Source organism: Sorex fumeus, unplaced genomic scaffold, assembly GCF_029834395.1.
Source record: "Sorex fumeus unplaced genomic scaffold, SorFum_2.1 ptg000014l, whole genome shotgun sequence".
Lineage (NCBI taxonomy): Eukaryota > Metazoa > Chordata > Mammalia > Eulipotyphla > Soricidae > Sorex > Sorex fumeus.
The window spans coordinates 37,611,773-37,626,658 of NW_026606071.1; the positions used below are offsets into that span (position 1 = coordinate 37,611,773).

The 14,886-nt window shown below is 62.2% G+C and overlaps 3 protein-coding genes across 3 annotated transcripts in view; 1 reads left to right on the plus strand and 2 right to left on the minus strand.

Annotated features, from left to right (window-relative positions):
• ATG9A (autophagy related 9A) overlaps positions 1–14,886 on the minus strand; it is a 173,259-nt gene that overhangs the window by 109,533 nt on the left and 48,840 nt on the right. The gene's annotated exons all lie outside the window — the stretch shown is intronic.
• On the minus strand, positions 1,069–7,225 carry CNPPD1 (cyclin Pas1/PHO80 domain containing 1). Its single transcript, XM_056111709.1, has 9 exons — positions 7,107–7,225; positions 6,432–6,519; positions 5,827–5,935; positions 4,579–4,660; positions 4,283–4,403; positions 4,060–4,188; positions 2,696–2,757; positions 2,249–2,366; positions 1,069–1,935 (listed from the first exon to the last, which is right to left on the minus strand). The coding sequence occupies exons 2-9, from the start codon at positions 6,498–6,500 to the stop codon at positions 1,399–1,401; spliced, it is 1,227 nt and encodes a 408-aa protein (XP_055967684.1). The 5' UTR covers positions 6,501–6,519; positions 7,107–7,225; the 3' UTR covers positions 1,069–1,398.
• Positions 8,087–12,318, plus strand: RETREG2 (reticulophagy regulator family member 2). The gene is made up of 9 exons (XM_056111698.1): positions 8,087–8,358; positions 8,682–8,788; positions 9,829–9,859; positions 10,155–10,290; positions 10,576–10,660; positions 10,863–11,006; positions 11,102–11,196; positions 11,300–11,435; positions 11,654–12,318. The coding sequence occupies exons 1-9, from the start codon at positions 8,102–8,104 to the stop codon at positions 12,277–12,279; spliced, it is 1,617 nt and encodes a 538-aa protein (XP_055967673.1). The 5' UTR covers positions 8,087–8,101; the 3' UTR covers positions 12,280–12,318.

The window sequence follows — 14,886 nt, forward strand, 5'->3', positions numbered from 1 at the left end:
CAAAGCACCCTGTAGGGGGCAGTATCTCACTCTCCGTGGATCATTTATGCAACCCCAAACACCTAACCTGGCAGCCTGCCCCTTCCTGCTCTGCTAACCAGCCTTGCCTTTAACCGCACTGACCGCAGCCACGTGGGCCCTGAGAGGAAGTCAGGCCGAAAGAGGTGTCCCCTAGGGGGTGTCCTCTAGAGTGTGTTCTCAAGATCATGGGCTCAGCTGGACACGAGGCTTGGCCTCTCTCCATGATCCATAGGCAGTTTCTCACCCAGAACAAATGACCCTGAGGGCCAACCCTGGCCACAGGACAGTCACCACGTGTGTGCCAGGTACCCGGCTGAGCAGTGTCATGGGTGCTGGGGCACTCAGAGCAGGGACCAGGGGCAGCTGATGCCCGTGAAACCGGAGGGAAATGCAGAAATGGGGCTGAAGGGGCCGGAGCCATAGTACAGTGCGTAGGGAACTTGCTTTTGAGCGCAGCCAACTTGGGTTCGATCCCCAGCACCCTAGATGGTCCCCTGAGCACTGCCAGGAATTCCTGAGTGCAGAGCCAAGAATAATCCCTGAGCATCGCTGGGTGTGCCCCCCTCCAACCAAAAAAAAAAAACTGAAATGGGGCTGCAAGATGAGTGGCAAGCTAAGGGGACCAGGAAGTAGAGGGGCTCAAAGGCAGGTGGGGTAAGGTCTCTGAAGGGCTGGCACAGAAGAACAGGTCCAGGCCGTGCAACCGAAAACATTTATTGAAACCTGTTCTACAAAAAGCGTGAAAAACCCAGATAGAAAGCGGCGGCCAGAGAGGCCTGTGAAGAGAAGAACACCACCACGGGAGGCTCCCGGGGAGGAAGAGCCGGAAGGAGGCCTGGGAGCGGGTGAAGACTAGGGTGACGCCAAGGTCCCCGGGGCCCTGGCTCTGCAGAGCTGTCCACCCCACTCTGCCCGCCTTGGCCCCATCAGTCCCTGCTGACCTGCCTGCAGCAGGGACCTCACCAAGTCACCAAGAGCTGGCCCATGCCCCTCCCCCCACCCTACATCCTCTACTTCCTCCCCCACCCCCCACCTTCCAATCCCAGGAAATCTAAAAGCAGAAGACCACCACCAAGCCCAAGGGAGGTACAGAGATGAGAGGGGGCATTTTTTGCTACCTGTGAGGGGTGCCCCGGAACCCCGCGGAAGCTTCCCACTACCAACACTACCCCGGCCTCAAAGAGCCAAGCTCCGAGGTTTGGGGGGGGGTGGGGTCTAGAAGAGTGAGTGCCCCATCATAACTGGCCCAGCACCCCGTCCTCACCCGGGGTGGGGGAAGGGGACAGGGAAGCAGTCAGGGACCCAGAGATGGGACCAACACCAAGAGAGGTTACAACCCCCCACCCCACGCTCCTGGCGCAGTCCTCGGCAACCCCCTTAGCCCGGGAAGATGAAGGACTTGAGGCGGGCCAGCTCCATGAGGCTGAATGGGGAGCACTGCTGGGGCGGGGGCAGCAGCGGGGGGATCGGGCTCCAGGGCCAGGGGGGCGCCAGGCCCTTCGTGTGGTCCCAGGGCCTGGGGGGTCCCGTGGGGGCCGTGTGGTTGGGCGGGTGGCAGGCTCGGCAGGTTGGGGACTTCCTCTGGAACTTCTGACAAAGGGGACAGCTAGGGGGCAGGGTGGGGGTGGCAGGAGGGTCCGGGGGAAGCTGAGGGGGTGCCGTCAGGGAGGCCAGGATACTGCCCCAGAGCGAGTGCAGCCTGTCCGTGCCGCCGGAGGCGTTGGCGAGAGGTAGCGGGCACTGTGACACGTGAGAGGGGGCGCCGGGCTTCAGAAGGCACGCGGAGGTCAGTCCAAGGTCCGGGGGGCCGGAGGGCGGGCGGCAGGACAGTCCCAAGGATTGGTGGAGCACGGCCACGGACGCCACGGCCAGAGCCACACTGCTCACGTAGGCCACAGCCAACAAGCAGGACAGCTGCAGACAGCGAGAGGGATATGGGTATGTGGGTGCCCGGACCTGAACCCGGTGTCCTTTCCCACATGCCCTCCCAACCCCCACCCCCCGCAGCCTGCTTCTGACCATCCTGAACAACAACAACAACAGCCCCCCCCCCCCCGGCTGGCAAGCCCACCATGATCTAGAAACTTCTGCCTGAGTTCCAGTTTGTCGTTCTCTGACTCTCTGACACCATCTATTCCCCAACCTCATCTCCCCGAGGGTTCGGTTTGCCACACCCCAGTCCACTCCAGGGCCTCCCCCCGCCCCCCCGAGCCCTAACATCCATCACCTTTGCCAATCGCTGGCACAGGGCACCCAGGGCCCGCTGCCAGGCCGGCTGCTCCAGCAGCACGCTGAGGTCCGTGTAGGTGTACCAGCCACGCCGCCGGCCCTGCTGCTCGGCCACACTGCGGGCGGGGGGGAGGGGGGGAGAGAGAGAGAGAGAGGGAGAGAGAGAGAGTGTGCCGGAGCCCGTCACCCTCCTCCCGAGAGCACCCACCACGGGGAAGCCTGGCAGGTTCCAAAGCACCGAGCCCAGTGCTGGGTGGAACCAGACAGGGAGGGGGAGCCCCAGGCTTGGACAGGAAGCCCCGGTCTTCCATCCGGCCAAGGTGTACAGAGGTCCCTTGGGTCGTTCTCCTTCCCCATCTCCCTCTCCCCTGAGTCGCATAATCCCTCAGCGCCGTCTGGCACCCCCAGTTTGCCTTCCGGTCCCAGCCCAGCTCCGAGAACCTACCAGCCTTCTAGCCAATTCAGCACTTCAAAAATCTCCCGTGGGTCAGTGTAGAGACGCCAGTCCTGCGGGAGAGGAAGAGAAGGGTCCTGGGCTCGTCAAAGGGCGGTGGCCACTCACCAGCAAGAACCCTGGCGGAAGTGGCCACCACTGAGGCCAGCACCTGCTTACTGCACGCAGTGACCTGGCTCAGTAACCACAACCCCTTACCTCAAGGTCGAAGGGAAAAGAGAAAAAGGAGAAGTAAGTAAGGGGAACTTGGGGAGAGTGGCCCATGTCCCCAGGAAACTCAAGATCCAAGGGGTGCAGAGAGTCTGGGAGCAAACCATCAGATCCCAACAGTAAATGCTGAGTGTGACCTTTGAGGTGAGAGCATTTGCTTCTGGGTCTCACCAGGCCAGGAGCGGGCCCCCTACCTCAAGGGTCAACAGAGGGAGCCACTCACAAGGAGAGAAAAGGACAGTGGGACCAGAAAGATAGTACAGCAGGGAGGGCATTTGTCTTGCACGTGGCCTACCAGGGTTTGCTCCCTCCCCGGCAGCCTATATGGTTCCCCGGTGCCTGCCGGGAGTGATTCCTGAGTGCAGAGCCAGGAGAAGGGCCTGAGCACTGCCAGGTGTGGCCCAAAGAACAAAAACAAAACAAAACAAAAGACAAGAAGATAAATGGAGGGAGGTGGGGAATGAAAATGAGACTAGAGGCCAAAGAGGGCAAAGCCAGGAAACTGGCTCAAAGGGCGGGAACACGGACTGAGCACATGGGATCAGCCCCGGCTGGGATCTCCGTGCCGCGTGATTCCCCGGAGACTGACTGTGATCCCTAAACCAAATATTAAAATAAAAAATAAAGAGGTAATAAAGATAAAACTTGAAAAAAGCATAAAGAGAGTCCGGGGGGGGGAGAGAGAGAGAGAGAGAGAGAGAGAGAGAGAGAGAGAGAGAGAGAGAGAGAGAGAGGTACAGCGGATAAGGAGCTTGCCCTGCATACTTTAGGTCTGGGGCTGATCCAACATCCACACCCACTAGGGTCCCCAAAAGTTCCACCGTGAGTGCAGGGCCCTGAGCGCAGTAAGCCCTGAGCACCCCCGGTTGTGGCCCAGAAGCCAAAATACTAGACAATCTGAGGGCTGGAGTGACAGTACTGCAGGTAGGACACTGGCCTTGCATCGAATCCAGGCCAACCTAGGTTCGATCTGGGCATCCCTAGTATTCCCCTGAGCACTGCCAAAAGTAATTCCTGGATGTAGTGTTAGGAGTAACCCCAGAGGCATTGCCAAGCATGGCCCCAAAACACAGCAAAACGGAAACAAAAAACAAACCAAAAAATTGGCCAGGGAACAGTCAGAGAGAGAGCAAGCTGCCACTCACCATGGCATTGAGGAAGCCCCGCTCCAGGGCATTGAGAGTGAGTACTGACACACCCCCTGCAGCGCCCCATTCATCGTTGAAGACCTCCTCCTCCTCCCCTTCATCATAGAGGTACTTGCTGGCCACCATCTGCAGGGGAGAGATTGGGGGGAAGGGGAGCACAGCGTTGGCTATGGGGTGCCCGGCCAGGCAGGGAGCTGGAGGGGTGGGCCCTCGGTCTCACCATGGAGATCAGGAACAGGTCCGAGGACGACACGTGCTGCAGGTAGTCTGGGTTGCGGTGGCGGAGTCGCTCGATGTACACCAGCGCCAGCATCATGGCACACGGGGAGATGCACGCCTCCCTGGGGGTGCGGGGGCGCCGGGGAGTAATTAACCCCCAGGGCTGGCAGGCAGCTCCCCAAACTCAGATGATGCTCGCGCCTGTATCCTTACATCATCTCTTTGGATGCACTCTCTCTCTCCTCTCTCTGTCTCTCTCCCCCACCCTCATCCTCAGCCTCTTGTTTCTACACTCACCGGGACACATGAGCCACGTATTTCTTTTGGAGCCGGCGAATAGGGCTGGGGGCGGCCTTCTGGAGCAGTTCCACAGCGATGTCTGGGGGTGTGGTGAGGTGCGAAGGAGGCAGTGAGCAAACAGCACCCCACCCCATACACACACACACACACACACACACACACACACACACACACACACACAAATCCCCACTGTTCTCAGCAGAAGCTCGTGACCTACACCCTGGGCCAGCCAGGAACAGGATCACAGTCACAAAACAGAGCCCCGCTTAGCCCCCATCCATTCTAGGCTGAATGTCAGCTTTCCAACATCTTAACTTTGTCATGCTTTCTATTATTATTATTTATTTATGTATTTATTTTTGCTTTTTGGGTCACATCCGGTAATGCTCTGGGGTTACTCCTAGCTCTGCACTCAGGAATTACTCCTGGCAGTGCATGGGGCATCATATAGGATGCCTGGGATGGAGCCCAGGTTGGTCACCTGCAAAGCAAACACCTTACCCACTGTATTATCACTACAGTCCCCTCCACACTTGTTCTTAAGAGAAAATATGCATGCTTTGTTTGCTTGGCAACAGGATGGCTACCACTGGGAAACAAAAAGTTCCTGGCATACAAGTCACACGCAGTGAGGATTTGTAAGACCAAAAATGGATATACATTTAATCCATGTATCACTGTATCACTGTCATCCCATTGATCGTTGAATTACTCGAGCGGACGCCAGTAACATCTGTATTCCTCCCAGCCCTGAGATTTTAGCAGTCTCTTCCTACTGGTCTTTTCCCAACGATTGGAGGCTCTTTCAGGGTCAGGGGAATGAGATCTACTGTCATTACTGTATTTGGCATATTGAATACACCACAGGGAGCTTGCCAAGCTCTGCCCATGCGGGCAGGATATTCTCCCTAACTTGCCAGGCTCTCTGAGAGGCATAAATGGGTAGGAAGTGTCTTATAATGCGTCTCGTGGACGTTTTAGAAAGCGGCCCAGAGCGTGGCTGTGTTTGGGTCGGCTGCCCGGGCTGCGTCCCTCGGGTTGGGGAGGGCTCTCACCCGCCCCACAGCCTGGCGCGGAGTCCACATTTAATCCACGTGGGTTTACAAAAAAAGACAAAAAGACCAGAAATACACACCCTGTACCAAGTACCAAGGTGGCCCGAGGGGCACGCCTAGGGTCCTTCTAGTAAGCATGACAACCCATCTAGGTGTTTCTCACTTCCGGGGGACCCACGGGGCGTCTGACCTGCCACGGGGCTGGAGAGCTCCTCCAAGCTGCACTCCCCTTCCCAGTCCCAGCCATAGTAGAGTCTCCGGCGGAGGCGGGCACTCAGCTTCTGGTGGCCTGGGAGGAACTGAACGGCACAGGAGGGTGAAGGGCAGGGCCGGGTGCCAGGAGGATCTGGGGGGTGGGGAGGGCAAGAGGTGCCAGCGAGCGAGGACATAGGTCCGCCCCCACCCAGCCTGGCATTCCGGGGATGATTGTTTAGCAAAATAGCAGCGCGCCCCCAGGGGGAGGACTCCTCCACGGAAAAGGTTCCTGAGGAGTGACGACGGGTGGTCCGAGAAGAGAAGGGCGCTGGCAGGTCACCCTCGCCCCCCCAAGCCTGCACCCCGCGGCTCTCCCTTAGGGCCCAGGCAGCCAGGGCCTCAAGTAGACACGGATCGAGCGATTGCCTCCCTTAGCTCGGCAGAGAGAGACCCTCCCCAGGCGAGCTCGTGGTCCCGGTCAGCCCCCTCCCCTGTCCCCACCCCGAGGCGAGCGCGGAGGATTCCCCAACCCCTCCCCCAACCCCCACCCCCGCTCCGGGAGCCCAGAGGTCGGGGAGGGGGCGGGCGGCGCGCACTCACCGTAAAGTCCTGGAAACCCGTGAGCGAGAAGGTGCCTTCCTCGTCCTTAAGGAGCCCGGCCAGGTCCATGTCGCCGTCGATCGCCGCCCTGCCAAGGCGGAAGGGAGGAGGAGGAGGCGTGAGGGGCGCGCGGGGCCGTCCGTGCCCGCCGATCCACCTGCCCCCAGCCGCCGCCCTAGCTCGGCAGCCCCCTCCCCTCGCGCCGACGGCGGCAGGCGGAGCCCGGCCCGCCGGGGCGCTTCTTCCTCTTCCGCCCCGGGCGGGGCTGCGGCCTGGGGCTGCCCGGCCCCGGGGCGCCCGAGCTCCGGGGCGCTCACCTACCTCCCCGAGCACCGAAGAGTCCCGGCTCCCCGGCGCGCGCCCTGCTGGTGCCGCCCCGCGCGTCCGCCCCGCGTTTACGAGCCGCGACTCAGCGCCCCGCACTTCCTGCTGCTGGACCGATCGCGGCGCCGGGACCGGAGCAACCCGGGCCCCTTGGCACACTTGGCGCGCCCCGGGTGGAGAAACCGGGGCGGGTCCTCGGGGACCCCCTTGGCGCACACAGGCCCCGCGAGCCGGGCTGGCCTTTGGGGACCGAACTAGATAGAACAAAAGCCACAGAGCCGCTTTGTCCCCCAGTTTTCTGTAGACACACACACACGCTTGAACCGCGCATCAGCTAGAAGGAAAACTTACTTCTCGCTGGATACCTTCCTCGTAGATTAGCTTGACACATCAGCCTAATGAAGTGCGTGTTTTAAGTGTGTGAGTGCCACCTGGAAATGACCTCCAGGAACTCGGGAGCGCCCTGGTGTGTCGTGAGCCTCATTAAACAGCGCGAAGCTGCCCTCCCCGGCCGGGAGTGGGAGGCAGCTTTGTAAACAACGTGTTTTTTGTTTTTTGCTTGGAAACTTACTCCCAGAACCCCTTCTTGTCCGGTGGGAGCAAGAAAGAGCTTGCAAGGAGTCCTATGCCGGGTGGGAGGCGGTGGACCAGTTTACAGAAAAAAAAAAATAGAGAGAGACTGAAGCTGGCGTGGGGGGGAGAAAGGGAGGAGCTGGCTGTAGATCCGGGTGTCGAGGCAGACGCGCGCGGCTATTTGTTTATCCGGGGGCGGGAAGTGGGACGATTGAGTAATGGGGGGGGGGGGTCCGGCCGCCGCCCTCGCAGAGCAAGAGAAGCGGATGCGACGGGGCGGGGTCCCCGCGGACGGGGGCCGGGCACGAGACAGCACATCTTTGGAAGCAGCTGGCGGCGGCCGCCCCTCGGCGTCGCGTGCCCGCCGGGAATTCCGGGCCACCGAGTCGGTCCAAATCACACCACGCCAGGGAGAGGAAAACGAGCGGCCGTGGCACGGTTGCTGGTGGACCAGGCGGACCCTCCGGTCACGACTCGGAGCCGCGCGCGCACCTGCGCAGCTCCGCGGGGAAGAGGGGAGGGGGCGGGGGGGGAGCCGGCCGCGCGCGCAGGCGCCCGGCGCGCCCCGCCAGCGGTTGGGCGGCGTCACGTGACGCGCTCGCGGGGTCACGTGAGGCCGGCGGCGCTTTTTTTTTTTTCCTCCCCCTCCCCGCGGCGTGCGCCCCCTTCCGCCCGACGCGGCCCCGGGGCGGCGGCCGCGCAGCCCTGGCTCGGCGCGGGCTCGGGCTCGGGCTCGGGCTCGGGTGGCAGCGGCGGCGGCCACGGCCACGGCCATGGCGAGCGGCGGCGCCGGTGCCGCCGCGAACCCGGGCGCGGGGCTGGGCCTGGGCGCGGGCCTCGGGCTGAGCCTGGCCATGGGCGAGGCGGACGACGAGGCGGCCACGGCCGAGGCGGTGGGTCGCCTGGCCGCGGCGCTGCGGCTGCGGCTGCGGGGCTGGGAGGCGGCGCTGGCGGCGGCGCAGCGGCTGCTGGTGTGGGAGAAGCCGCTGCACAGTCTCATCACGGCCGCCGCGCTCAACGGCCTCTTCTGGTAACGGCCTGGGGGGGCCCCGGGAGGGAGCTGGGGGGCGGGGGGCGGGGCCGGGAAGCGCGGGGGCGGGAGCGCTGCGGAGCCCCCCCGATTCTCCCTCCCCTCCAGCGCGATCGGCTCCTTTAACGCGGGTGGGGAAAGGGGGTGGCCGCGCGGGATGCCCCTGGGCCTTCTCTCCCCGAGTCTGAGTCAGGGCCACCCCCCACCCCAGCTCACCCCACCCCACCGCCGCTCCCGTCCGTGTGGGCGGTTCTCCGCGCCTTGGCGCCGGGGCCCAGCGCACCCCCTCACCGCCCTGGGGCCTGTGTCTTGTCTTCCCCAAGGTTGCTGTCATCGTCCTCCCTCCGGCCCATCTTTCTGCTCAGCATGTCACTTTTAGCCTATTTTCTGCTGGATCTCTGGCAGCCGCGCTGCTTCTCGGATGTCTCAGGTGCGTGCTGGTGTCTCCGTGCATCCCGCCACCCCCCTCCTCCCCTTCGCTGGTGTTGGGAGCCCGCAAGGGAGGGAAGCGAGAACCGCCCTGGGGGAAGTTGTTGCTGGCCCCAGGGCCTCGAAGGTGCCACCACCCTACTCCACCCTGCTCCTCTCCTCGACTCCCCTCGCCTCCCTTCCCCGCAGGCAGTGGAGTGCAGCCCCTGTCTCGGATTGGGTTTTGCATCCTCTGTGGATTGCAGGGGAGCCAGCCTAGTCCCTCCCCTGCCCTTGTCCTACCGCCTTTTCAAAGTCACTGGGTCTCATTCTCTTTCCTCAACTCTAAACTAGAGCCCACTTCACCGGGGAGGGGAAGTTTGCATCAACTAGTTCATAGGTGTGACGTGCCTGTGGTCAGCCCTCACGCGTGGTGAGACGCCTAGACGTGCGTCAGCTCCTCCTGTGGTTCTTGATGCCGTATATATATATAGTTTGTTTGGATTGCACCCCAGCGGTGTTCAGGAGTTATTCCTGGTTCTGTGCTTAGGGATCAGTCCTGGAGGTGGAGGGGCAGGGGTGCCGAGATAGGGTCATGGGGGTTAAACCCAGGTCAGCGTCATGCAAGCCAAGTGCCCTACCCATCGCCCTGGCTCCACGTTCATGTATTTTTGCTTTTCTTTTTTCCTTTTTGGGTCACACCCGGCGATGCACAGGGGTTACTCCTGGCTCTGTACTCAGGAGTTACTCCTGGTGGTGCTCAGGGGGCCATATGGGATGCTGGGAATCAAACCCGGGTCGGCCGCGTGCAAGGCAAATGCCCTACCCGCTGTGCTATCGCTCCAGCCCCACGTTCATGTATTTAATAGGCCCTTCACGCAACTGTCATTCTTGTGGGGCTCCCTGTGTACAAGGGGTGGCGGACCCAAGTGGCCACCTTTTGGTGATGGCAGAAAGGGGGAGTGTGAGAAGGGCCAGTATCTGCAGGGGGTGTTGGGGGGCTGTTTCAGGCCTTCCCCCACCCCCCACATTCAGCAACATATCTTGATTCTCTCTCTGTAGCATCTTCCCCTGAGGAGCCACACTCAGACAGGTGAGTGCAGGACCCCTCGTGAGGACAAATGCCCATTTCTTGCCTTTCCCTGGCATCATGGGGGGGGGGGGGGCAGTGGCAGGAAGGGGCGCCTTAGAGCCCCCCAGGATGAGCCATGGGTCAAGGGGGCCTGTGGAGGAGTGATGTCCCCACTTCTGGTAGGGACTGGGAGCAAGGACCAGGCTCCCCCGGGGGGGGGGGCGGTGTTCAAGGGTGTCGGTGGCATCCTCGGGGGGTCTGAGTGTGCGGGAAGCCAGCCACCGAGGCCTCCAGGGGTCCTGTCCTGTCTCCCCAGTGAGGGTGCGGGGTCAGGCGCCCGGCCGCACCTGCTGAGTGTGCCCGAGTTGTGCAGATACCTGGCTGAGAGCTGGCTCACCTTCCAGATTCACCTGCAGGAGCTGCTGCAGTACAAGAGGCAGAACCCGGCCCAGGTAACCTCCCCGGTGACTGACCGCGGGGACGGAGGAGGCCCAGGCCCTCCTGGGGCAGCTGCTGCCCTCTGGCACTGGTCCTGGGGACCGGCCCCCAGTGGGATCTCCCCTCCGCGCTCCTGATCCCCCGGGGGGCGGGGGAGGCAGGGGGTGCCTGCTTCCTGTGCCACACTGTTCCACACCACCCGGGCATCTTCATGTCCGCAACTCCAGGCGTGGGAATGGTGGGCGTGTGTCAGTAGGACGTCCCCTGAGACCCCCCCCCCCCCATGCTCTGCCCCGCAGTTCTGCGCCCGTGTCTGCTCTGGTTGTGCCGTGCTGGCGGTGCTTGGCCACTATGTGCCGGGGATCATGATCTCCTACATCGTCCGTGAGTCGGGGGGCCCCTACCCCTACCCCATCCCTTCTCGCCCCCAGACAGGGAGGCTGCTGCTTTGCTCAGGGACCTCAGTGGGGGCCCTCTCTGGGGCGGGATGGGGAAGGGATCGGCACAGCCTTGGGAGAGGTCGGGGTCCGGCTGGCGCCCCCTCTGCGTGGGCACAGGGCCCTGAGCGGGCACTCTTCCCCCGCAGTGCTGAGCATCCTTCTGTGGCCCCTGGTGGTCTACCACGAGCTCATCCAGCGGATGTACACGCGCCTCGAGCCCCTGCTCATGCAGCTGGACTACAGCATGAAGGCCGAGGCCGACGCCCTGCACCACAAACACGACAAGAGAAGTAAGGGAGCGCCCAGACCGGGCGGCCACCCCCTCCCGCCGCCCCCCCCCCCAACCCCCCCACCGGGTCACTGCCCCCCACTCTTGCTCCCCTAGAGCGACTGGGAAAGACGGCGCCCCCCAGTGGGGAGGAGCCGCTGGCGGAGACTGAGAGCGAGAGCGAGGCGGAGCTGGCCGGCTTCTCCCCAGTGGTGAGCACAGACCCTGGTGGGGGAGGTTGGGCGGGAAGCCCCTCTGCTTGCCAGCAGCTTGGTCACGAGGGGCTGCTCACCCCAGTCCATCTGCCTCTGCAAGGTGGACGTGAAGAAGACCGCCCTGGCCTTGGCCATCACCGACTCGGAGCTGTCTGATGAAGAGGCTTCCATCTTAGAGAGCGGCGGCTTCTCCGTGTCGCGGGCCACCACCCCACAGCTGACCGACGTCTCGGAGGGTACGAGGGCCCGCCTGCAGCCCGCCGTGGGGGTTGGACGGTGTGCTCTGAGGCGGTTCCGAGGGGGCCGGACCCCTCCCTCCACTCCTGAGAGACCCAGCCCCCACCACCACCACTACCTCCCCCAGGCAGGCCTGGGCCAGCTCATCTCCCCGTCTCCCGCGTGGTGTCCTGAACCCGTGGCCTTGCGTTCTGACCACCTGTCCTGACCCTCACAGATTTGGACCAGCAGAGCCTGCCCAGCGAGCCCGAGGAGGCCCTGAGCCGGGAGCTGGGCGAAGGGGAGGAGCCGGAACTTGCCCCTGCGGGAGACCTGCTGGGCCCCCCTCAGGCCCGCTCCAAGCGCGCCCTGGACTCGGAGGAGGTGGCGGCGGCGGCAGCAGCCCAGGAGACCTTGCTGCGCCTCTCGTCCCCGCTCCACTTTGTGAACACGCACTTCAACGGGGCAGGCACGGCCCCCGGTGGCGCGCAGCTCTCCCCCGGGGTGCCCGTGGCGGTGCTGAGGCCCGAGGCCCCGAGTGATGACCGTCCTGCTGCACCCAGCACCCTGCCACCCCTCCTCAGCCGGGCCGGAAGTGACCCGGCCACCTCCCCAGCTGTGCTCTCGCCGCCTCCTCCCCAGGACTCGCCCCAGCCTCTGGCTGCCCCTGAGGAAGAGGAGGGGCTCACCACGGAGGACTTCGAGCTGTTGGATCAGGGGGAGCTGGAGCAGCTGAACGCCGAGCTGGGCCTGGGTTCGGGCCCAGAGCCCGCCCCAGAGCCCCCCGGGGCCGCGGGATCCACTGTCGCTGTCCCGGCCCCGGCACAGTCAGACCTAGAGGCCCAGGCAGGGGGAGAGCCCTGAGCCGTGGACGGGGGGCTTCCTGGTGAGCGGGTTCCTGCTTTTCTCCCTGCCACTGGGGGGGGGGGGGCGTGGGGAGGAGGGGAGCTGGCTGTCATCTGGAGATCTGGAGCACGTCCCCACTGTGGCCTGCACCCACCCACCACCTCTGAACGGGAGCGCATCACGCCGGGACGCGGTTTTAAGTTTTTCAGTCCTTTGCCGTTGGGACTCGGGGAGGTGAACAGGGCTAGGAGCGTCTGTCCCCCCGCCCGCACCGGCCTTCCTTCCTCATCTCTATTCTCCACTCCGCACCCGCCCCGGGCCTCTGTCCCCGCCTTCCTCCTCCTGTCCTCAGGGACCCGTGCTGCTCTGTCCTTGTGTTTAGATCAGGCACTTTATTGTCTCTCTCTATCTCTCTTCCTGCGTCCCTCCCCTGCCGTGTCCTGCCCGTCTTCCCTTTGCCAGCTCCTTCCCCACGAGGCCTGTCAGACCAGCACTGCGAGCAGAGCCCTGGAACCTTCCACCCCGTACCCGGGTTCAGCCCAGCCGCCTGTACATGGTCGGGGAGGCGAGCAAGGGGCCCTGCGAGCAGGAACTGGGCCCGGTGGGAACGAGGGGCTTGCTGGCTGGCCCAGGGAGGAGGAGGGTGACCACGCCTGGATCAAGGGTGGCCAACTGAGTTGGGGATCCCTCCCCAGGTGTCCCCGGGTCAGGAAGCGGACAGGGACCTCTGTGCAGGTGTCAGCTAGCAAAATAAAGTGTTGATTGGCTAGATCTGCTGCCGCCTGCCTGCCTCCCTCACTGCTCTGTCCTCTCCTTGCCGCCCGAACAGCCGCCCTCCTGGCTGCGGGACAAGTCCAGGTCAAGGCTTGCCCGAGAGCCCGAACTTGCCCTCAGCCATCTTCCCGACCGTGCGGTATGTCTAGTGAGATTTAGCATGTGTGAATAAAGCGTATGCAGGAGGAAAGTGCCTTGTCTCCCCAGTCAATAGACACGTGGGTCCCAAACCCAGGTTCTCTCCGCTGCCTCTCCCAGCACGGTCAGAAGCCGCATGCGTGCCCTGCTCCTGCCCAGGACCATGAAAATCCAATGGCTGCGTTCCATGGGCTTGTTGCTGGACCAGCAACCAGCTACTCACCCAGGTGTGCCCGGCAGCGCTGAGAATTCGAGCTCCAAGCTCATCGCCACATCACCCTCCGTGCTAGTGGCCAGGGAGCCACATTCCAGATGCCTGCACCCCAGAGCCTGGTTGTCACACTCGCCAGAGGCCCTTGTCTTTGTTGGGTTTTTGTTTGGGGGCCATACCTAGACGTATTTAGGGCAGAATGGCTGTGTGAGCTGGAGAGAGGAAAGCAGGAAGGGTGCCTGCCTTGCGTGCAGCCAACCCAGCACTCCATATGGTCCCCAAGCCCTGCCAAGAGTGAGTGTTAAGCACTGCCATGTATGACCCCCAAATAGGATGGTTCTGCTCAGGGAGTCTGTGGGCCCAGATGCTTGGTGGGGTGCCACACAAGTGGGAGCCTAAAGCCCCTGACCCACAATCACCTGATTTTTTTTTTTTTTGGAGTCAGGAGGGTGGACACACCCAGGGAGGCTCGGGAGTTGCTCCTGGCTCGGTGCTCAGGAATTACTGCTGGCTCGTGTGGGATGTCAGGGATTAAACCCAGGTCAGCCACGTACAAGGCAAATGCCCTCCCTGTTGTGCTATCGTTCCAGGCCCACTTCTTTTTTTGTTTTTGTTTTTTGGGGTCACACCCGGCAATGCACAGGGTTTACTCCTGGCTTTGCACTCAGGAATACCCATGGCAGTGCTCGGGGGACCATACGGGATGCTGGGAATCAGACCTGGGTTGGCCGCGTGCAAGGCAAATGCTCTACCTGCTGTGCTATTGCTCCAGCCCCCACAGGCCCACTTCTTTTATCTTTAGGAAGGACCACACCTGTTTGGGATTGGGGTTATGTGGTACTGGGATTGAAGCAGGGTGGAGGTTACCCCTTCGCGCTCTCCCTGAGTTGGGAAGGCCCTGTCTTTAAGGACGTGGGGAGACAGGCAGGGCCCCGAGGACTGGCGAGAAAGCAGCTCCTTGATTCCACTAGCAGTGGGCGCTGCGGTCCTTCCTCTTTGCGGGTGAAGGATATTAGAAAGCCAAAACCGAGCAGATGGCCACCGCCAGGAGTTCACATTCTCTGCTGCAGGTGCCATATGGCAGCGTGACCTTGTTTTGTTTTGTTGGGGCTTTTCTCACTGCCAGAGATTGAACCCAGCACCTCACACGTGCAAAGCAAGTGCTGTCCTGCTGAGTTACACCTCACCCTCCACTACTTGTGCTTTCGTCGTTTATTTTTTGGGTGCCAGGGATGCAAGCCAAAAAATTACACATGCAAGGCCAGCACTTTCCAACTGAGCTATACTCCAAGTCTTGTATTTTTTTTTTATTTCTGGGGCCATAGAAATATAGAAATAGTACATGGTAAGGTGCTTGTCTTGCACACAGCCAAACCTGATTTAATCCCTGCAGCTTCATATGATCTGAGCACTGCCAGCAGTGATCCCTAACCACAGAGAGAAGAATAAATGACCTAACAACCCCTCCACAGATTTTTTTTTTCTACTTCTCTTACAATGAT

Excerpts from the sequence above, each read along its gene's own strand:
- CNPPD1 (XM_056111709.1), bottom strand. The coding sequence starts at position 6,500 with ATGGACCTGGCCGGGCTCCTTAAGGACGAGGAAGGCACCTTCTCGCTC. Across the intron at positions 4,661-5,826 it reads GCTCTCCAGCCCCGTGGCAG|ACATCGCTGTGGAACTGCTC; the intron begins GTCAGACGCCCC and ends CCACACCCCCAG. Across the intron at positions 4,404-4,578 it reads TACGTGGCTCATGTGTCCCG|GGAGGCGTGCATCTCCCCGT; the intron begins GTGAGTGTAGAA and ends CCGCACCCCCAG.
- RETREG2 (XM_056111698.1), top strand. The coding sequence starts at position 8,102 with ATGGCGAGCGGCGGCGCCGGTGCCGCCGCGAACCCGGGCGCGGGGCTG. Across the intron at positions 9,860-10,154 it reads GAGGAGCCACACTCAGACAG|TGAGGGTGCGGGGTCAGGCG; the intron begins GTGAGTGCAGGA and ends CTGTCTCCCCAG. Across the intron at positions 10,291-10,575 it reads AGAGGCAGAACCCGGCCCAG|TTCTGCGCCCGTGTCTGCTC; the intron begins GTAACCTCCCCG and ends TCTGCCCCGCAG.